Source organism: Asterias rubens, chromosome 15 (genome assembly GCF_902459465.1).
Source record: "Asterias rubens chromosome 15, eAstRub1.3, whole genome shotgun sequence".
NCBI lineage: Eukaryota > Metazoa > Echinodermata > Asteroidea > Forcipulatida > Asteriidae > Asterias > Asterias rubens.
In genome coordinates this window covers 1,668,110-1,691,380 of record NC_047076.1, presented here as the reverse complement: position 1 = coordinate 1,691,380, position 23,271 = coordinate 1,668,110, and the positions used below count along the sequence as shown (strand labels likewise).

The 23,271-nt window shown below is 38.2% G+C and overlaps 1 protein-coding gene across 1 annotated transcript in view; it reads right to left on the bottom strand.

Moving 5' to 3' along the window:
- LOC117299997 (corticotropin-releasing factor receptor 2-like) overlaps positions 1-23,271 on the bottom strand; it is a 61,615-nt gene continuing 38,344 nt past the window's right edge. The window contains exons 5-12 of the mRNA XM_033783639.1: positions 22,427-22,539; positions 16,137-16,335; positions 9,613-9,769; positions 4,566-4,705; positions 2,986-3,071; positions 2,019-2,157; positions 985-1,026; positions 1-318 (exon numbers count right to left, since the gene is read on the bottom strand). Of these exons, the coding sequence (XP_033639530.1) occupies positions 106-318; positions 985-1,026; positions 2,019-2,157; positions 2,986-3,071; positions 4,566-4,705; positions 9,613-9,769; positions 16,137-16,335; positions 22,427-22,539 (1,089 nt within the window). The 3' untranslated portion in view covers positions 1-105. The remainder of the gene's footprint in view (positions 319-984; positions 1,027-2,018; positions 2,158-2,985; positions 3,072-4,565; positions 4,706-9,612; positions 9,770-16,136; positions 16,336-22,426; positions 22,540-23,271) is intronic.

Here is a 23,271-nt window from a genome sequence, read left to right as displayed (position 1 = left end):
TATCCAATGAAATCTCTGGTTCTGAAAAAGCAAGTACCTGTCTGTATCCTTGCGGGTAAAGACAGGGTACCAGTCTAGTGGAGGTGGTGACCATGAAGCACGCCCTCAGCGTTCAACATTCTCCGTGAAAGGTTTCATCTCCTGTGACAGTTGATCTATTGATGTTGAACCACCAACGTTCTTGCGGAATGTTACAGCCAGAACTACTTCTGATGAGGTTGCCATCACGCATGAGCCATTAGTATGCGTCCGCCGGCGAGATGAAGTTCCAAACTTGTATCGACTCTTGTCGATTCGACGCCTGATGGCCATCCGAACCTGAGGGGTAAAAGAACAAATATATTGTGAGGGGGGACAATTTACCAGTTTTACTTACACTTTATTAAACAACTCCAGTATATTAATTTTGGTTTTTACCCATAACATCTATTAACTCCAGTATACTTAATAATGATACAAGTTGTTTGAAGCCAAACCTGACTTTTTACTTTTGTCGAAAGTAACTCAAATTTTTAACTTTTCCAAATAAAAAATTAAGCTTTTCAAACTTTTCAAACTTTAAACTCGGCGTTTCATTCAAAATTCAGTCCGGCTTACTAAATTGAATCTTGATATCTGCAAGCTTGTTTAACAAAAATACACAAACTATTCTTCGGAGTCAGGCGAGCTTATTAAATCCATAACTTGGGCTCCAAACTTTTAAAATAATTTGTATAAACAAAGAGAGAACCGTTTATTCTCAGAGGCTGAAACTCAACACTGGGTATAAAACCCTGGCCATTTTCCTATGATAACATGTAGTCCATAACATATGCATATGACCAATGATAAAGAGAGTGGTCCCAACTGCCCTTCCAAACTCCAGCAACAAGACAACAATTATGACAAAGAAAGCAAGCATTAATGTTTGGGCAAATCAACCCACCTGCATGGGTCCGCAAACCACAACGATTCAAAAGAAATTCTTCGGAAAATTAAACTCACCTCTGCGTTCATGAAACAGTAAATAACCGCCACGAAAACCCCCTGTAAAAAAAAAAGAAACAAATCAAAACTTCATTAGATCATCATCAACCACCAAAATGTTAAATTTCCTTTCAATATCTAGAAGATAGTCATCTCGGTTCCACATTTGCTTCTATTTCATTTATTGAAAAAAACAGACCCTAGCATTTCTTAGGAGTGGGATGCAATTTATTTTCTTCGTCTGTCGGCGACTAGCCACCCACACATGTCAGGGGATACCCAGTCTTCCCTTACAATTTGTCATCTTGTCCAAACTGAAAGTTAAATTTCCGAGGATACTAAAGCCTAAGTGAGACGTGGCGTGTTTCGGAGATTACCGATCCAGCAATTTTATTTCTATTTTTAATTTCCAGGTGAGGGGGTCGGGACCATGGGGTGAAAAAGTTGCCATCAGTAGGGACTTACTGTTGTTAACATTGTGTTCAAACTTGTCTAAAGAGTTCCATTGGATGATAGGGTTCTTGGTGGATTAATATCTCAAGTCTGCAGAAAAGGTTGACGGGGTCGAGTCTGGGAACGAGTGCGAATTGTTTTATTAGAAAGTACCAAATTAAGACACGTGGGAATTTCAGAAGTGGGGCTGTTTTTCTTTTAAAAGATATTTAAGAATTGTTGTAAATATAATGAGTTAGTGAATGGAACAAAATAAAATTATTTTTCCCTGATGCAAATTTAGCATCTATTAAATCGTTGCAGTATCTGCTGCTAGACTGGCAACGGGTTGTGGGTTCGAATACCACAGGAGTATTACGCTAGTGATTTTTGTTTACAGAACTCGGGAAAGTGTCGAGTATATAGTGCTTAATACACTAATCAGGGCAAGGTTAAAATTCAATAATATTCAGTTTTAAATGAATAAGAATAAAGGGTGTATCTTGGACTTTGATCTTCAGGGAAATATGCACCAGTACGACTTTAACATGTAGTAAAGTTACTGTTTAACACGCAATAAATAGCGAGTCATATATTTTAGATCAAGTGGAACATTTTACCTGTCCCGATTGGAGCACAGCGTTTGTTGCGTGGTACATCTGTTGTGATACACCGCCCTCACTCGGTATATCCCAGATATAAATCAGATACGTCATCCCGAGTAGCGGGAAAAGTACAGCCACGGCTTTCACGGATTTCCTGTTTCAAAGAACAAAGAACAGAAGTGATTTGAGGCAATGGTGAGGTATCAATATGTACTTGGTTTGCTGTAACACCATGTCTAATCCAGGCCTGAAAACGTCTTGACTGTAAATTTACTTGCTGGGTAGATTATGTTCATTTGAGAACGTGACTTGCTATATTATATTCTACTGAGTAGATTGTTTCGGAACTCGGGAAACTTCTACTTTACTTCAGAGTAGATTTTCGATCGAACGATAGAAATAAAAATGATAGAAACATCAACATCAACAAGCAATACTGTGATAGTGAGATTCAGTTTCACAGTTTCCCCACTCCATACAAAACTTGCCTCACCTTAGAGTAAATTGAATCCCACACAAAAGTCGTAGGTGTGGAGGCTGGATAGCATTCTGAATGCTCCAGCAAACATTATTACCATTGAAATCCAACACGTGTTGATACAAACTCAACGAGTGTGCAGTCAATGACATTTCTATTGCTTCAAATCTATAGATGTGAAAACATTGCCACGGTAACCCAAGAATGACATGTAAGCAATGGGTAGAATATGAAAACATTAGTTGAATTCAACTACGCAAGGATGGTTGTCTACTTCAAGTTTGTTTAATATCAGGGAGTTTGGTTCGCCGAGGAGCCAGGGATATCCCAGGGGTTGGTTTAGCGCAATGCTGCCCCCAACAAAACACACACAACATCACTTACAAGCTCACAGTCAGGTTTGAAACTACTAGGGGAGAAGCAGAGAACGGGTCAACAAAAGGGATAAATTTGTAAGAAAAGGTGACGAGGAATTGAGGAAATCGATTGCAAAGGTCGGGTTACCTCATTTGAGCTGTCTCTACCGTGTTGCTAGCTCGGAGCTTGGTGACTAGAATTCTCACTATATTGATCAGGAAAAACGAATTCACCTGTGTGTGATGATTAAAGAAAAAAGGTGGAAAGCAGAGAACGTTAAAGGCACTGTACACTATTGGTAATTTACTCGAAATAATTGATAGCGTAAAACGAACTTGTTAACGAGCAATGGTGAGTTGTTGGTGGTATAGAACATTGTTAGAAACGTCTCCCTCTGAAGTAAACGTAGTTTTTTAGAAAGATATATAAATTAAAAGACTTCAGGCCTAATTCCTTCTATAGGGCATCTGAAACCACACGAACTATTTGTGCAACAAGGGTGTTTCTCTTTCATTATTCTCTTGCAACTTCGATGACCAATTGCGCCAAACATTTTCACATGTTTGTTATTTAATGCAACGTCTGGGATACACCAAGTGAGAATACTGGTCTTTGACAAAATGCTTCAGGTACCCAGCCGTCAATTTCACCAAACTCGTCTTAACTTGGGATGAATATTGGGACTTAATCCATAGACGTTAGGACGCATTGAACCCATCCTAAACTAGTCCTAACTCGAGATAGGATTAATCCTAGCGTTTCGAGAAATCGGATGCAGTGCCTTTAAGGGGGAGGGCGGGGGGTGTTGGAATACAAGACTGTGTAGATAAAATTGACTTGGATGTAATTAGCTCAGGGATATCACTCTGTGTGGGCTCAATGATCACTTCAGAGAAGGGAATTCACAACTTGTGGTTAGTCGCGAAGTCCGAGTCCAATCACCATAAAGATGATACCTCACTTGAGACCGATACCCACCGCGTAGTGTTAGGGCTAGGCACCAGTCTGTCTCGAGACCAACTCGTCATTGGCTTTCACATGCATACGATATGGACAAATTCAAGTTTCAATTACCTGGTAATTGTTGCAACTCATGGAGGGGGGTGACCGTGACATTTGCACGGCATGGATTCTTTAGTCAGAGAGGGCTAGATACAAACTTCATTTGGATTGACTATGGCTGGACTTTACCAGTGTTTGTATTGTACTATGGCGTCACTTCACTTTACAGGGCTTTGGCCATGAGGGCGCTTTCATTAGGCAATCATTTTGAAATATGGTTGCCAAAGCAGGAGTGCGCTGTTTGGTTTGGGTGTAAACAGACAAATTTATCCAAACCTAGATAGTGTAACAGTGTTATGTCCAATGTAACTCAAAATCACCGCAGTTTTATTATTTTTTTGATTGCCATTTGATGTTATGTCGTATTACTAAATAAAACAACAAATAAAAGTTTGTTTCACTTATTTTGAACCACGTTGCTCAAACATGCCCACAAGAGGTCAAATACTGCGATGAAATTTTTTACAATTTTGAAAGAGGTTTCTTTTTTTGCTTAAGCAGCTCTAATGAATCTGGACCTTGTTGATCTGTACTCCTCACTATAGTTTCGACACCGATGCCCATACAGGGTTCGTAGTAACCACTTGATATCTTGGTTTTCTTACAAAACAAATCATATTTATTGCAAATCTGCAGGCATGATTGAAAAAGTGTAAATTACTAACCAAAATGGCAGCGATCATTGGCACTCTGATGAGCCAGATGTACGGAAGCTGGTGATACCTCACCCAGCATGGATCCAGTTCGTTATCGTTGAAGAGTACCATCAGTAATGCCCACACATTGGTGAAGAACAACGGGGAACCTACAGATGAGAAAAAAAATATTTTATTTAAATATTATTTGTATTATTTTTATTATTGCATTGGATAATGTTTAGCGGCCTCAAACCGGTCTGCGCTATATTATATATGAAGAAGGTCCGGTTTGGATCGAAAGCTAAGGCCATCTACCCAACTCATTGCATATATAACATAGAACTGTATAATACCAAGGAGGACAATGAAGTACATTCCGGTTTGAGGCCGTTTTTGAAACCATGGTTGCCTTGGGCCCCGTCACTATTTTAGAAAATACACTTTCGGCTCGGGACGTCATACAGACGGAAAGGGGTCAATTTCATAGAGCTGCTTAAGCAAAAAATTTGCTTAAGCACGAAAATAGCTTGCTTATTTTACACATGATCCTGGCAAAATTTCATGCCATATACATTGCTTGTGACTGGTATTTAGCTGTTGTTTACTTAGCATAACAATTGAGTGGAGTCTTAGCCGGTAATCTGATTTTTCTAAGCAAGGATTTGTTTGCTTAAGAGACTACACCGGAGGGGAGGCCTTAGCCCAAGCTGGAACCAAAGCCAAAGCCGCAGCCGAAGCCTCGGATACAAAAACTGTCTCCTCCTTAATACAAAATGAATCGTTCGCACCCACAACGCACATTCGCTAAAGGCATATTTTAGTTCCTCTTCTTTAACAATAATCCATGACGTCACAGTTCTCTGTCGAAAGTGCACAAGGTGTTTGCCAAGACGACTAGAGGAATCTGGTTCACAGCTGAGCCAATAGTGCATCCCCAGTTATATTGGTTTACTTTCCAAGTACGTCACTGATTATCCACATTAAAACTGTATTATGACTAATGGGCGAATCTGTTTCAGACTGCTTTCGGGATGGACATAATTGCCCCCAGGAATCATCCAAATTAAAAGATTTGTTATGACTAAAGGAATTGATCTGTTTGTCTGCGACTGTTTTGCTTGGGAGATTTAGTTACATAAATGCCCCTTGTGCGTCAACCGTTCTTTATGGTAGATGCCTGAAATTTCTGTACCTGCATTTCTAACAAAATTATACAGTACATTTCCCATATCTTGAAATGAATTTATTATTATTGATCTCGATTCTGAACAATCTAGGAACTATTTGAACAAGACGCGTCTTTGCATTTGGTCGTCACGTACGAGTTCACGCCACGTCTTCCCGATTACTCCCAAGTCTTAAGGCTTCCTCAGCCTTCCCACCTCCCCTACCCTAGCCCTTAGCAAATGCCAGTCGTTTAAAGCAATGCCTGGAAGAGTACATCTGAAAACCACTCACACAGAACTATTGGTAACATAAGCTAAATGGCTTTTACAATTGAAAAAAAAAATCGTGATAAGTATTCCTGAAAAAGAACTTATTGTTGTTATTATTTTGATTATTGGTAAGGTAGTCTCTTTCAGAAAAAAACGGTTGCAAGTTTTCAATAATTGAAAATGAATCTTTTAGTATTGATCTCGATTCTGAACAATCTGTGAACTATTTGAACAAGACGAGCTTTGCATTTAGTCGTCATCACGTAGTACGAGGAGACGCACGTCTAACCGATTACTCCAAGGCTTCCCCAGCCTTCCTCAAACCAATTGCAAACTCCCCTTCTGAAGTCCTGAGCCAATAGCAGTCATTTAAAGCAATACAGGTACACACATGCTTTGTGGATGGTACATCTGAAAACCACTCATAAGGAACTCAACATTAGCTAAATGGTTTTTACAATTTAAGGGAAAATGAAGAAAATTTTCATGATAAGTATTTCGGAAAATGAACTTTATGTTTTTATTATGATTATTGGTAAGGGAGGTTTTATTCTCGGGGAAAAACGGCCGCACGTTAAATTTCTCCGTTTTTTAAGTTATTTTATTTGCCGTGCATGATATATTTGGTTTACGTGCAATCGTTATTTATGCGCTTTTGTAATTATATTTGATATATTGCTGTTTGTATGTTTATATGTTTTAGTATATTTAAATTTATTGCTGGGCTCTTGATGACCAGCTTGAGAGCAGAGCCTCTTGCTGGGTTTCTTTTAGGCAATCTTTCGGACTCCAGCTGTTTCTTTTCCCTTCCTCTGTGTTTTAATTGCTCTTTGTTGTATATTTTAATGTTTCTACATAAAAAATGTGCATTATTGTACTTTTGTACTACCCTTGAAATGAAATAAATTAATATATATACATATATATATTTTTTTTAATAAATCTAAACTAGATTCGAGTCACATGGGGCTTGACCCATTTATGAGTCAGTATGACCCCTAATGGGTTAATTTGGCAGAATCCGGGTTAAAACCCCATATTAAAACCCCATTTTTGTTTGCCATTATAACCGATTCAAGTGAAGTCTTTTAGATTGTAGCATAAACACTGTGTTGTTTATGCTAATATGATATTCATCTGCTGCGTATTATTTGGTACCAGTACAGTTTCAAAACTGATGATTGTTTAACATTTATATCATGAATTAATACTTCAATTTAACGGCCAAACCAAGGGTATTCCTTTAAAAGGTTTGTTACCTTTTGCATATCACATGTTTTGCCATGACATGAATCCGTACTCACTGTGAAAGAAGATGTATGCAATAACACTTACCTGTAAAAATTTTAGCTTCATTAGCGGTCACGTTTTTGAGAATGTTTGTATAGTTTTTTTGGGTGAGAAATACAGAGCGATGTTGTCAGGAGAGTCATACTAAAAAAAGTTGTATTAGTCTCCGAAAACGAAGATGATTTTCGTTACATTGTTTTACTAATTTCTTAAAAACTACAGCACCCCAGCAAGTAGTATATTAAGGGAAGCTTTCTACCATTATTATTGTTTGTAAACCGTGTAAGTTTAAAGTAAATCTGTTGACATTGTGTTTTGTGTCGTACAAAAAGAACCAAAACCCTTTAAAACCGAGTGCTCTTGAACATTCACCACTGACTGACCGTGAAAAGTGCATTCTGCTCCGGGGAGTAATGATGTATGTACACAGGCCTAGTCTTCCGATCAGTCAATAATACAGACTCCTCTTTCTAAAAATTCATTTACTCATTAACTTCATGATGGAACGAGATCCTGAAGATTTGGATGACGTGTTGATAGTGAGGCTAACCACTTGAGATGTAAAGGATGCAAATCGAGACCAACGCGACTGTGTCATTTGATCCAGATCTGGGGCCAATTTCATAGAGCTGCTTAAGCAAAAAATTTGCTTAAGCACGAAACTAGCTCGCTTGTTTTACACATGTTACTGGCCAAAATTCCATGCCATTTACATTGCTTGTAACTGGTAGTTAGCTGTTGTTTACTTAACATAACAATTGAGTGGAGTCTTGGCCGGTAATCTGATTTTACTAAGCAAGGATTTTTTTGCTTAAGCAAAATTTTGTGCTTAAGCAGCTCTATGAAATTGGGCCCTGCACTTGATAATAATCTTTGATCTCTAACTTTATAGATTTTAAATGGTGAAGTACCAACAAGATTAATGATAAGAAGGTTTTTGAAGTGCGTTTTACACATAAATATTACATTTCCGTAATTAAAGGATGGTTACAGAAATTTATGAGGTGAAAAATGCTCACAGATTATTTGGTTTGTAAGAGTTTGTTTCAATCGTAAATTGTGTACACGTTTCTCGATGGTATCTTTATTTCAGGACTCAAAGGACAGTTCACTGGTGTCAAATTGTATGTTTGAGTATGCCAGGCAGCAAGAAATACGCCAATGGTTTCGTCTGTCTTAAAAGCGACCCCTTTCCTTAAAGACAGTGGACACTATTGGTAATTGTCAAAGACCAGTCTTCTCACTTGTGTATCTCAACATATGCATAAAATAACAAACCTGAAAAGCGACCCTTTCCTTAAAGACAGTGGACACTATTGGTAATTGTCAAAGACCAGTCTTCTCACTTGTGTATCTCAACATATGCATAAAATAACAAACCTAAAAAGCGACCCCTTTCCTTAAAGACAGTGGACACTATTGGTAATTGTCAAAGACCAGTCTTCTCACTTGTGTATCTCAACATAATATGCATAAAATAACAAACCTGTAATTTTGTTTAGCTCAATTGGTCGTCAAAGTTGCGAGATATGAATGAAATAAAAAACACCCTTGTCACATGAAGTTGTGTGCTTTCAGATGCTTTATTTCTAGACCTCAAGTTCTAAATCTGAGGTCTCGAAATCAAATTCGTGGAAAATTACTTCTTTCTCGAAAACTACCCCACTTCAGAGAGAGCCGTTTCTCACAACGTTTTATACTACCAACCTCTCCCCATTACTCGTTATCAAGTAAGGTTTTATGCTAATAATTATTTTGAGTAATTACCAATAGTGTCCACTGCCTTTAACAAAAGTTGCAATCTAATTTCGATTCTTAATATGTGTAATGGAGACTGTATCACAGCTATGAGTATTTCAAGTCTCAATCTAGCACAGAAGTTCAAGGGTAAGCAAAAGAAGGGTTCTATACACAAAAACTGTCACATTACAAAATTGCTACCAAAGAGTAACAAAAAGTTACACCATAGGGTGTTAAAAAACACTAATGTCTGCAAAACTATTACACTTATGTATTTTAACACCATTTGACGTTAATTTTGATTATCTTGGCCCAATTTCATAGAGCTGTTTAAGCAACAAATATTGCTTAACAATTTTCTGCTAAGCAAAACCGAGCAGGATACCAACCACCGTAAATGTAATGGTGTATTTTGGCTGGTAACCTTATTCTAGTAAGCTTAATTTTGTTGTGCTTAACTACTTTTTGTGCTTAAGCAGCTCTATAGAAATGGGAATTGTTTTGTTTATATGTGACAACAACCATGGTGCCAATTCCTGGGATTGTTTTATTCAGTGTATAGGAACAGTGGAATGTTATTTTGTCTATGGTGCCTGCCGTACACTCACCCCAACCAATGAAGAGATATAGCTTGAAGTTAGATTCGTTGCTAAACACAGCCACGGCTATTCGACTAGTCAGGAATAATCCTTCCACGAACATCCAGAAGATGTTTGCCATAGTGAAGTATTCCAAGAGTACCTTCAGGAGACGGCAAAAGGCAACCTGTAATGAACAGCAATTACAAGAAAAACAAATGGTCAATCATGATGATTAAATCGCCCAGACAGTCTTTGTCGTACAATTCCCACTGTAAAATCTACCAGGACTCCAATTCACAGAGCTGCTTAAAGACAGTGGACACTATTGGTAATTGTCAAAGACCAGTCTTCTCACTTGGTGCATCTCAACATATGCATAAAATAACAAACTTGTGAACATTTGAGCTCAATCGGTAGTCGAAGTTGCGAGATAATAATGAAAGAAAAAACACCCTTGTTACACGAAGTTGTGTGCTTTCAGATGCTTGATTTCGATACCTCAAATTCTAAATCTGAGGTCTTTGAAATCAAATTTCTGGAAAATTACTTCTTTCTCGAAAAGTACGTTACTTCAGAGGGAGCCGTTTCTCACATTGTTTATACTATCAACCTCTCCCCATTACTCGTTGACAAGTAAGGTTTTATGCTCATAACTATTTTGAGTAATTACCAATAGTGTCCACTGCCTTTAAGCTTGAAATCTAGCTTGTCAATTTTCTGATAAGCAAAAAGGAGCATGTTTCAATCATTAACTGTACACCGTGAATTTGGATGGTAACCTTATTCTTATAAACAATTGTTTTGTGCTTTGCTTCTTTTTTGTCCTCAAGCAGATCTATGAAAGTAGGCCCAGGTCGGAATCCGGATCATAAAAAGGTAGTTACAACGGTATTTCAGCTTTGAATCGGCGTCATTCTGATCCCTTTGTGGGTCATTTTGACCCAGATACCCGGTCATACTGACCCAGAATTGGGTCAGGCCCCCATGGGATCCGGATCCGGGAAAATTCTGACCCATTTTAGAGTGGGTATTTTATGGTCTCACGGGTTGCAGTCATGTATAGTTTGGGATCTTTTGGTTTTATTAACAGATTTTAAATATAATTTTAACATTACTTATTCAGTACTTCATCATTAACCCATTAATATTGGGGTTTCCACCAAACAAACTTTCTTCAAGGAGAAACTTCCACCACTTAGTAATTAAATTGTATACAAAATAACGATTGAAAAAAGCAAATCGAATGAGTGGAAATAGACTGACCTGAACTGAACAAACTTGTCTTTGTTCAATCCAAATTAATAAACATCTTTTTTTTCTAAAACGAACCGAAGTAAAACCTAATCACACACGGCCTAACACACTCATCTAATATCCAGAAACAACTTCAAGCCTGACAACAATTAAACAAAAAAAATTCAGAAAGCTTCCAATCCAACAAGCCACAATTTACTTTCAGTATTTTGTCTCGTGAACCACACACAAGGACAATTATTAATACCAGCATTTATCTACGATAAGGGAAAACCATTACTCACGACACCTGTTCGTCATTAAAAAAGTACATTTCAAATTAAATCGTGGCACAGGAAAAGGTTGAATGCCCAAAATAACAACTTATAAGGACGAACGAATGCCTGGATCGACCGCTTTATCCCTACATCGTCAGACGGGATGATTATAAACTCTAACGGCTGTGTTACTGGCTCGGGTAACATATACGGCCGGTGTCAGGTGCAATTGTGTCCGCCATGCAATGATGTCCGCTCCGGACACTTTTGCATATGCAATCCTGTCCGGGGCTATGCAAAAACCGTCCGGCGGACATGTACATGACTGTACAGAACCAACGTTTATGCAGCATGAATATTCACGTATTTTATGATTGCAGCGAATACCCAACGGCCGAACATTTCCCATGTAATTCATGACATGCACTTAGCTTGTAAAAAACAAAACAAAAATTGCGAACGTGTTCCGTCGACCAAAGGCGTTTATTTTACTGAAATGACGGTTGTGCACGGGCCGGACACAACTGCATTATGCAGCAGCGTCCGGGCGGACATGATTGCATATGCAAGACCGTCTGGCGGACATTATTGCATATGCAATAATGTCCTCCGGATAGTACTGCATAGAGGGCATAATTGCATGCGACACCGGTGTTAAACGTTGGTTCTATGGCCCTTTTTCGAAACCACGGTTTCGGCTTTGGATTTGCCTCAGGCTAGCTTGGTCCCGCGATTGTTTTGACAACTGTGCTTGCTTTGCGTACGCGCTGAGAGGGCTTCAGACGAGAGAGCGGAGCTCGAAGCCGAGTCCAAAGCTGAAGCCGTGGTTTTGAAAAGGGCAACAGATATACATCAGCTTAACTCGAGGAACTCTTATGGTTTGAGTTGCAACAGACCCTCGAGTAGGACTTATGGTGATATTTCTTCCACTTTGAACAAAATGGTTTAATTTTTAAACTCTGGAAGTTTGAAAGAAAGGTGATGAGAAGTTCCGTTGGAGAGTTTCGGATTGTTTTATAAATTCGCAATCCTACAATGCATTGTTTCCTTTCAACGTGAATGGGAACTACATTTTAGATGACGCAATGTCGTCAGTAGGGTGAATATTTCACTAGCTGTTTGTTGTGTGTCTAATGGTACAGACAAGCACGGATAAGTCTTGGGTGCACCTCATTTAATTGGGCACAACCTCATGAGCCAAACCGATTGTTAATACATGTGAAATTGCCCTCACAATTATTTGTAATAATAACGTGTATGGGGTCATGCAATTAAAATTATGTGTAATGATAACAATTTATCAAAACCAGAGGCTCTATGCTTTTTAACGTTTGAGGAACTTTTATAAATTTAGGCTCAAAAAGTTGTTCCTATTTGGCTTGGGAAATGGAGGAGTGCCTCATGAAAACTGAAAGAAGGCTTGGGAAAAGCATTATTATCATTTAAGTTTTGATTTGATTTATTTATTAATTTTAATTATTATTATTTTTTCTTTTTTTTTTCTTTTCTTTTTCTTTCTTTCTATTCTGGGGTAATAAGCAGAATTTCCAGAATGGCTGACCTACCAAAAATTGAAAAGAAAACCGAAGTTTACTTCTTGATTGGTTTTCAACAGGCTGGAAGACATAACATATATTTTGAGCAATTCTAGCATTAAGCATCTAGCATTTAAGCATTGGTTGCTGTTTATTTTGTGTGGTACACCACTTTAGGGTAACAGAGACACTGCCCCTGCGGGTGTCTGAAACTCTAGGTAAATCTTCCTTGGTAATATATATTGGGTTTTGTACCAATTGCAGCGGTGCAACACGAAACCCCCTTCTCGCTTGTTAAAACTTCATGGGTTTCAATATTAGCTTACATTTTATAGACTTGTTAAGAAAAGTGTCAACGATCAATTAGATTTTAATACTTTAGTATGAATCCAATATGTTATTTAAAACTTTAATATAAATCAACGCTATCTATTTCAGTGATATGTATAACTTCCCAACCACTTTATTTCTACTTTTTGTGGTCAACTTGTATTGTTTTTTGGCGTTTAATTACATATCAAGATTCATAAACTCAAATTACGAATTCAAGGCGAGAAGATCAACTTCTTGATAAACAGGAATTGCTTCAAAGCAACTCTCTGGATGTCATCTTAAATTGTCTATATTCATTTTGGTTTGCGCATCCTAAAGACTTAAGAGAGTTTTGGTGACGACAGAAAGTACTCAATTATATTATGTAATAATGCTGGCTTCTTATACTGCGCTCATATCCCTCACTCAGTGAAGCTCAAGACGATTCAATGTTCAGCATTTTCCTGCAAGATATTGTAAAGATACGGTTTTTCAATCCAGAAACCACATTCTCTTTTCGAGAAGAGCTTGAGTCCGGTTATCTTATCCACTCGGCCCCGACTCAAACATGCCGGTGTCGCATGCAATTATTATGTCCCCCATGCAATACTATCCGGATGACATTATTGCAAATGCAATAATGTCCGCCGTACTGTTTTGCATATACAATCGTGTCTGCCCGGACACTGCTGCATAATGCAATTGTGTCCGCCCGGACACATTTGCATATGCAGTTATGTCCGCCCCGTGCAAAACCGTCATTGCAGTCAATTAAACGCCCTTGGTCCATGCATGGAGGTAGAACACGTTCGCCATTTTTTTTACAAGCTATTAAAGTGCATGTCATGGATGACATGGAAACTGTGCGGCCGTTGGGTATTCGCTGCAATCATAAAATACGTGAATTGCTGCATATACATGTACGTAGGTTCAGTACATGTACGCTCGCTTACGCGCGCACAGTACATGTAGAGTCATGTGCATGTCTGCCGGACGGTTTTTGCATAGCCCCGGACACGATTGCATATGCAAAAGTGTCCGGAGCGGACAGTATTGCATGGCGGACACAATTGCATCTGACACCGGGTCTAATTTTGCATGCGGAAGTATAATATTTTAAAGGCCGTATTCGAACTGGCGTCTACAGCTACGGCTACGGCTGTTGCTAAGGGTGTTGCTAAGGACATCCTATTCTTCAACTAATGATGACGCGTAAATCTAGCCGTAGCCGTAACTGTAGCCGCCAATTCGGACACAGCCTGAGGTTGATTCCGTTATGGAACTCAATACAAACCACGACCGAACTTTAAACCAATCACTGAATAACTGTTAACTATAGCAAGAAACTTTTAGATAGCAAAGAACTCGTGTTATTTAACTCACTTGTTTCTACTCTTGTTGCAAGTTGTTTCCGATGATATTAATATTCTAGTGGTCTTTACAGCTGTACATTTTTATATCTCTGTTGCTATTAAATAACTGACATATGAGTAAGTTATACAATATTCCCAGCGTTAATGTCAGACCATGGAGGAAGGATGAGACGAAGTTAATACAAACAGAAAACGGGTAGGTGATCAATTTCGAAAGAACTTCTAGCTAAAAAGTTCAACACAAGAGAGAGGGATGGGGCGAGATGTGTATGCAACATAGCTTAGTTGCTAAGCTTCGTGGGTTCTGAACGCAACGACCCAGACTCAATGACAATCTCTGCCATCCACCGCAGTGGGATTACACACTAATCACTTTGTATTTTGACAAAATACGCAAGACCCCCTGTCCAAGAAACCTCTATTAATAAAACGATTGCTATGGCAACTTCAACCTGTCATGCAACATTTTTTACATGGGCCGCCAGTTATATTTTGCCAGGCACTTTGGGTTTCATGGGACAAAAAAGCCAATGTCTCAATGGTAGAGTTTACAATCAAAATACGTCTGCTGAGGGGAAATTTCAATTGGAATTTCTGATATTTTTGTTTTTGTTTCTTTCGCATTCGTGGAAAAATAAAAGATGATCCTCGTCCAATTCATTTCACGAACCTGTCGAGTATGTCTTTGAATGTCATCGGGTATCTAACCATAGACTGTAAATAGAAACTTGCTGGTCCTCTGGGTTGGATGGCTTCAGACAGAAAACATGTTTTCTCCGTACCGCGTTAAATTGTGTAAATATAGTCAAGCTCATGTCAATATCTAGTCGTGTTGATCCATGAGTTTGTACTAGTATCTGGCACCCTTCGGTGAAAATAGATACAATATTCGAGAGCACTTAAAGACAGTGTACACTATTGGTAATTGTCAAAGACCAGTCTTCTCATTTGGTGTATCTCAACATGCATAAAATAACAAACCTGTATAATTTTGAGCTCAATTGGTCGTCGAAGTTGCGAGATAATAATGAAAGAAATAAGTTCTAAATCTGAGGTCTTGAAATCAAATTTGTGGAAAACTACGTCATTTCAGAGGGAGCCGTTTCTCACAATGTTTTATACTATCAACCCCATTATTCGTGACAAAGTGAGGATTTATGCTATTAACTATTTTGAGTAATTACCAACAGTGTGCTCCGCCTTTAATGCTGCCATTTTATACCTGAATCGTTTTGTCACAGCTCTTGTACACTGACAGCAGTTAACATTTTGTATATTTATCCCAGCCAGAGGCTTCAGCTTTCTACACATCTTTTTTATGTGAAGTCAGCTCATCTACTGTCGTGCAAAGACTGTTTATTTACAGAGTTGCGATTGACATAGAGAGACCAGGGCCCAATTTCATGAAGCTGCTAAGCACACACATTTGCTTAACATGGAATTTATTCCTTGATAAAAAAAAACAGGATTAACAAATCAACCAAACTTCCATTTGTTGTACATTATTGCTTGTTACTGGTATTCAGCTATCCAGAAAATCACGCTGAAATTTGGTTGCCATTCCTTTTTTTTTTTTCAAGGAAGAAATTTCATGCTAAGCAAATTTGTGTGCTGAGCAGCTGGTAATGGTTACTTCAGAGGGAGCCGTTTCTCACAAGGTTTATTTTTACTATCAACAACTCTCCATTACTCGTAACCAAGTAGGTTTTTATGCTAACAAATAGTTTGAGTAAATACCAATAGTTTCCACTGCCTTAAACAGAGCTCTATCAAAATGGGCCCTGGTCGTGCACGTAGCAGATAGTCCAAATAAAACTTACCGCATGGTTGCTAGTTTGCTCTTCTTTAAGCTCCATGAAGGGTATAATAGTGCCTTCGAATTGAGCATCAGTGTCTATGAACTCGGAGTAAGAGTTGTTCCCGATGAAGGGTTGTAAGATAACGATCATACAGATGTACTTCAAGATGAATGAAACCGCTAAGTTTTTATGGATTGAGATTCGTGTGCATTGAAGGGACCTGAAACAGTGAGAGTAATCAACAACAAATTAGCATAAAGCAGTTTATGGTCAACGCACGAATTTAATCGAGTAACGAGAAGAGAGCAAAGTAAACCAGGGGAACTTACTCTTCAAATGAGGAAGGAAATTGTGAAAGACCGATTTTTTGTTAACATGATTATAACTAAGTGGTTTTTTCTTCAGATTCACGTGCAATGAAGGGACCATGGATGGATTTCACAAAGGTAGTCCTAACTTAGGACTAGTCCTAGGCAATCCTAAGAGATAGGACTGGTCCTAAGTTAGGAGGACCAGTAACTCATCCTAACTTAGGACTGGTCCTATCTCTTAGCATTGCCTAGGACTAGTCCTAAGTTAGGACTACCTTTGTGAAATCCACCCATGTTGACAGTGAGAGTTAACAACACCAAATAAGCAAAACATATGTAACCAACCGACCTTGCATTCCGCAAATTCGTCCGATTATTTTTCCTAACATATGCAGGAGTATAAATAAGTCAGTAAGGCTTTCAAGGCTAAAATAATGGTTAAAATAAGCAATCAAGTTTATTTGTAATCAACTAATGATAAGAGTACAACGTAAAAGGTGAATGAAGCAATTCGTTGAGGACGGAAATTTTGTTTACATGATTATACCATTAGTATCTTGTGCAAGTCATAATGCTACGTATATTTGTTTTAAAAAAAGGTGTCACTCAACAAAAAACTTAAATTTGAAGAATGACAGAACATGTGTTCTAAAGTGTTAGACATCACCTGGAATTCAGCCACTCAAATGGATCGCTACACAGATCATCTCTGAACGTTTCAAATTGAATCAGTTGTCATTAAATACACTGGACATAACTATTGGTAATTGTCAAAGACGAGTCTCTTACTTGGTATATCTCAACATATTTGTTTAGCAAAGAGATACATTCAACGTGAACATCATTTCCTTTCTAATTAATACGCATTTTTCATATGAATGACCCTTTTTTATCATTAGGAAAATTGTCATTAAAGACCTTAGAGATCTGAGCAAAAGAACTGTATAATTCCTTTAAAATGTGTTTCTCATTTGGTGCAAGAATCATCAGTGTGGATACACAGAATGATAGGTTATCGTTCAGCAGCATCCATAAGGAGGTAGATAAGACGCAATAAGCATCTTTTCTTAAAGACACGCTAGACCAACCCATCAACGACTACCAGACTACGGTTTCGTCTTGACGGAACACGTTGCCTTGGATCGGACGAGTTGGTCTTTGAAAAGCAAGCGTTTGAAACCGTTTGTTATGAAATGCATATGGTTAGGTAGAACGTAATTATCCACACACAATTTTGACTCCACAAAATGGCCGACCGTGTTTCTTCGCGACTTAAAAGGAAAACCATGCAATTTCGAGGCATTTAAGTGTGGATCATTATATTCTACTTTTAAATTATCTATCTAACCATTTGCATTTCATAACAACGGTTCAACACGCTTTTCAAAGACCAACTCGTCCGATTCAAGGCAACGTGGTCCTTTAAGAGATGGCGAGATCAAGTCTCAAGTCTGATTGATCTTAATAGCCTTACAAGAGGAGTCTTCTTGCTTGTCGAGAACATTCATTTCCTCTTCCTGTGACTCACGTAGACTTGTTTTGTTTTTCTTTAGTGTCCCCAATATCATATTATAATGAATACATGACAGAAACGCATGTTTGAGTGTCTATACTATTGACCCAAAATAGAATGATTTAGAGGAACGTTACAGAATTTGTAAGAAACAAAAGTCGTGAAGATCACAGATTAACATAAAACTTACACGGTCAAATGATGGTGATAGTAGAAAAGATCCCATGAAATATTATTGTCTGAAATATCATATGTGTAGAGAAACAAAATGTCTATTTCGTGTTTGTGGAGTTTATCGCTCAGTGAGCGTTTTATTCATTTTTTCTTAACGCATAGATTCCGTGCAAAAATGGGTTATCGGGTTTTCACTATTTTCTCGTCACCCATATGGCCGATCGATCTCAAACTTCTACAGGTTTGTCAGTTTATGTATATTATGGTGGCTTACATAAAGTGCTTACACTGCCAGCAACTGTTTGGTTAGCAAAAACCAATTATGTAATGTCCCTTTAATGTAGGTAATGAGGCTACGCCAATCCCAGCGACTTTGGTTCATGCCTGTATGCTTTGTTTTAACCGGGGCAAAGGCACCAACTCATTTTCTTCTTGGTAAGTGGCACCAGATGAGGACATTGAAAATTTCTACTGAACACTTCAAGGGCACCAAGGCAATGACCAGGGGCATGGGGGCAATCGCCTTTGTGAAGTACGAGGCCTGATGGCTGAATGGCTGGATCATAATGTCAGTTGCTAATATTAATATATTAATCAGGACAAACCTTAACCACTGTTGGGGAAAGCATGGCCTCAATAGGTCAAGTCGGGAACAAGTGCCTGTGGCTCCACAAGTGACAATGATGAAGTATCGAAATATGCTACGGTCAGGCCGTGACCGTCGCCTATAGCTTGCTCTATGGTTTCAAATGGCTTCAATCGAGGACTTTAAAGTGGTAGATATATAGTCTGGTACCAGCACGGTGCACTGTTTCCACATTTATACGGAAATAAAGTTCACAGGCTAGGACTGGTGAGAGCCATTGCTGATAACCAAAAGTCTCACATTATTATCAAAGGCTTGCACGATGGTTTCAAATGGCTTCATATTCGAGGACTTTAATTTGTTAGATATAATAGTCTGGTAATATTCTTTGTATAATAGGATATTATAATTCAGAGGTGAGAGTCATCGCTGAAAGAAGGATAAAACATGGATCAAAAAGCTTGCTCTACTGGTATCAAGTGGCTTCATATTTGATGTGTTTAAATTTGTATATATAGGTTTTCTCGGTCAAATTCGGCAAATGGGCAGTTAATTTTATTTTCATGCGTTCGAATTAAAGCTGTTTTGCCTCTCCAGTTGTTACTGCGTTTCAAATTCAGAATTCGGTCATTCAATTTCGTTTAGAGTCGAGTCAAATTCCTTTAGCACTCTGTTCAATTTAGCGTACCGTCATTCTTTTTCGTGACACACCCGCCTCAAGAAGCGTCTGTGAATTTGAATGCTGCTTTGATGAATTTTAAATTGAATGACTATTTTGTTAAATCGAATGACGCAACATTACATTTGACTAATCATAAAACGAAATCGAATGACCATTTTCAGTAGCATTCGATTTCGCGCGAAATAGAATAGTCTTCGATCCAGTGCATACTCGATGAATTAAAAGTGGTATATATTATAAGTTTTGTATCCAAGCCACTTTATTTTCATATGATTTTTAAGAGATGAGAGTCATTGCTGACAAAAAGTCTAAAAACCAAGGATCACTAGAGGTGAGTTAAAATGATGTTGCACCTTTTAAGATTTCACAGATTGTTTTGGAAAAGTGTCGTCAGCACTAGAGAAGTAGATCAGAGAGCAGGATTTCATTATAATGTGACAGAAAATAACGGCTGATTTTTTTGCCACATGGCTAATTATCTTCTAAAACGATGAATCATGTTAAACGATTTCACCCCTGTGGCTGTCAAAGGGTCATGAACAATTCAGTAACGCCTGACAAGAAACCGAGTTTCCAAACTCGATTACCCTAAATTGGCAACTTTATACTCGAAGCTTTTCCAACTGAAATAAATGCTTCCTCCCAAATGTGGTAATTTAACCCGTGTATCGACAGACTGTGCCTCCTGGTTTTCAACAATGGTGGGTTGAACAACCACATCAACACACCGGGGTAGTTGTGTCAGATGGTCGGATGAAAGGCTAGGCTTTCTCGTTATCAAATTGAAAGCAATTAAGAAAAACAAGTCAGGTCACTCCAATCTGGTATTGTGTGTCTCTCAAAGGATGAGCAAATTTGTAAGACAATTTAAATATTGGGAGACAAAACACGTCTGAATGATGTAGGTTTATATTCTGGGTCACTTCATACAAAGGCGCAACACAAACTAGACTGGCGATATCACACATCGTATAGGTTGGAAAGCAGAAATGATAGACACTCAAACAAATCTTTTTGAAGAGCTGCTTTTCTCCCAAGAAAAGGTGTATCTCAAATAAACAAGGATTAATCAGGTGAGGTTTTGCAGTAGTCCCAAATGTCAATCTCTTTTGAGTAATGTGTGCTCACCTTCGGTGCCTTATGGAGACCAAGGACAAAACAAAAGAGAGAGTAAAATGTCTCCCCGTTGAATTGCTATTTAATGACCGCGGTGGCCCACAAGGAAACTTGTGCACAAAGTCTATGGGAAACTGATGCAAGGACAAACGAAAGAACACAAGAATGTTTCACAAAATATGCTTTTTTGAGAATGACTCTCTTGGTAGTGGTGGTTCTAAGAAGGCAAAATACAACAACTCTTTTGTCTTGGAAGTTTATTCCTCTAATGGTTTTGGGTTCCTTTTGTATATCACGTTTTTGGTCATGACGTTGATCCTTTGTCACTTAGTATAATTTATCTGTAGAAGTCTCAGCTTCATTTTAGTCGTTAAGTTTTTGAGAACTAAGTGCAAATCACAGTGCAATTTGTTTTTCAGTAGAGTCGCGTAAAATACGTTGTACATGTACAATAACTGCCGTCCTTCGAGACGAAAATTATTTTCGTGACAGTGTTTTACTAATTTCTCAAGAATTACAGCATCTCTCACAGCTAGTAATATTTTAAGGGTAGCTTCTGTCACAATTACCTTCAACTAACTAAGTTAATTGCAATTATGTGGAAATTGTGTTTTGTGTTCTACAAAAAAAGTACGACTATCCCTTTAAGATTTCGAGGTGAAACTCTACATTGCACTATACAGAGGATTTCACTAAGGAGAGCTGAATACAAATGATCCCATATTGTGTGTTAAGAGGTTCGCGTGGTTTGTGTTCTTCCTCATTGACCGAACTCCCCCGTAGGAATATTGAACGTTACGTCGACCAAGCATGCTGCGTTACACATCAAACGGCCCGCAACATACGTAGGAAGTAAAAACAAATGTTGTGATAACAGAAAGGCTAGGCCAAGTCAACAAGGCAGCGTTGGTTAATCGTGTGTTAGATGCCTAATAGGAAACCACATCTTCGCTGGTGTTGAAACTGTATAAATCGTGTCGCGGTTGGAATTGTTACAGTTTAAGCAGATCGATCGATTTGAATTTTAGATCAGACACGTGGTTCACGATTTCAGACGTTGTATCCAATATTAACTGACCCGTTGTATTGGTTTAAGCAAATGGAGCCTGACTAATGGTGGTGTTAATGTGTGCACTTTTCGATGTCAATATGGAATCTTACACTGATGAATTGCAAATACCCTCAATGTTTTTAGTCTGTCATTGACGTAAACATGGTTGACTGTGTTTCTATTATCTAAATTCCTACCTGACCTATATTATAAATCAGTATACACAAATACATTTTGAGCTGTTGCAGTACGACCGGCTTGCGGTTAATAACTTAAGCTCTTGTGGATTGACTAGTTCCCCAAAACAGAATCATCTTGCGAAATTAGAATATATTAGAACACAACTAGCCTGTAAACTTTAATCAAACATGCAGATCTGTGGCTGATTAACCGCACCGGTGCAGTCTTTAAGGAGATGCCGTGTAATATCGAAAAACGACGGTACCTGGATCTGGCGTGGTCCCGCTAATGAAATTGTGCCTTCGTGTTGTCTTTTACGTGGGTATGGAAAGATGACTTGTCCCTATAGTTTCCAGCCCAATTGTTTCGCAGCTTGATCCAGACCGAATTTTCATTATTAAAAATCAATCACTGGATTAAGTGAGGGGTGAAATTTGATCTGAGGGACAGTAGTATACCACAATGAAAACAACCACCTCTGTTGTACAGTAATTGCCCAAAAATAAACTCAGGTTTATTGGGCACAATTAAGTGTATAAATAAACACAATAAATTGTCATCAATGTTTATCATTCAGATCTTAGGGTACACCACAAAAAGAGCAACATTGTCATGGACACCTTTGTACACAGCTTTTGTACACACTTTTGTACACACTAAAATAAATCGCATATATTGGAGCACATCATGTGACTTACTTGAAATAGCAGAATATGAAGAGAGTGATCGTTAGAAAGATGAGTGAGAGGACACATCCAAACATCCAGACGTACTGCATGGTCTGATGGCTCAATGGGGGATTCTCAAATACCTGCACCAGAAAAACAGAAATATGACTTAGTTACAAAATTGTGGTTTAATATATCCAAATACCTGAACCACAAAACATTATTATGACCCAGAGCAAACTTTTACCCTACTCAAATACCTGTCCGAGAAAAACAGAGATTTTACCAAGTACCAAACTTTTACTCTTTACTGAAATGCCTGAACGAGAAACACAGAGTTGCAAACTTGTACATTAAAGTCGAAAGTGGCAAAATGATGCAAAAAATAATATATTGATTCAATACTTATGTTAAACAAATTAATTTCAGTCTTTGTGGAAAAAAAAACGAAAAAAACCCAGGTGATACAGCATAGTGAAGGTGAACAACTTTAACAAGTGTCTACAAAATAAAATAAACCAATAAGAAATACTATTGTATTGTAATAAGGTGAGGTTTGCGGTAATAAGGTGAGGTTTGCGGTATCACCTATAGTATTGGTTCCGAAAAGAACCGGCGATTTACAACTCAGAACCAACACTACTCTAAAGAAATTTACACACAGTGCTACCGTCACCTGACTATCCCGCAACGCAAAGTTATCAATCCTACTTAAAACATATCTACCAATTAATTAGTATAAAGTCATTTAAAAAGCGTCAAGATCTTAGGTTTTTCTCCTGGGCGTTGATGAGGCATAAATGGTGAGTAAGTCTGCTGGACAGGTGAGCTTCGAGGAGTTTCTTGAGTGTGCAAAATGAAATAACATCTCTTAT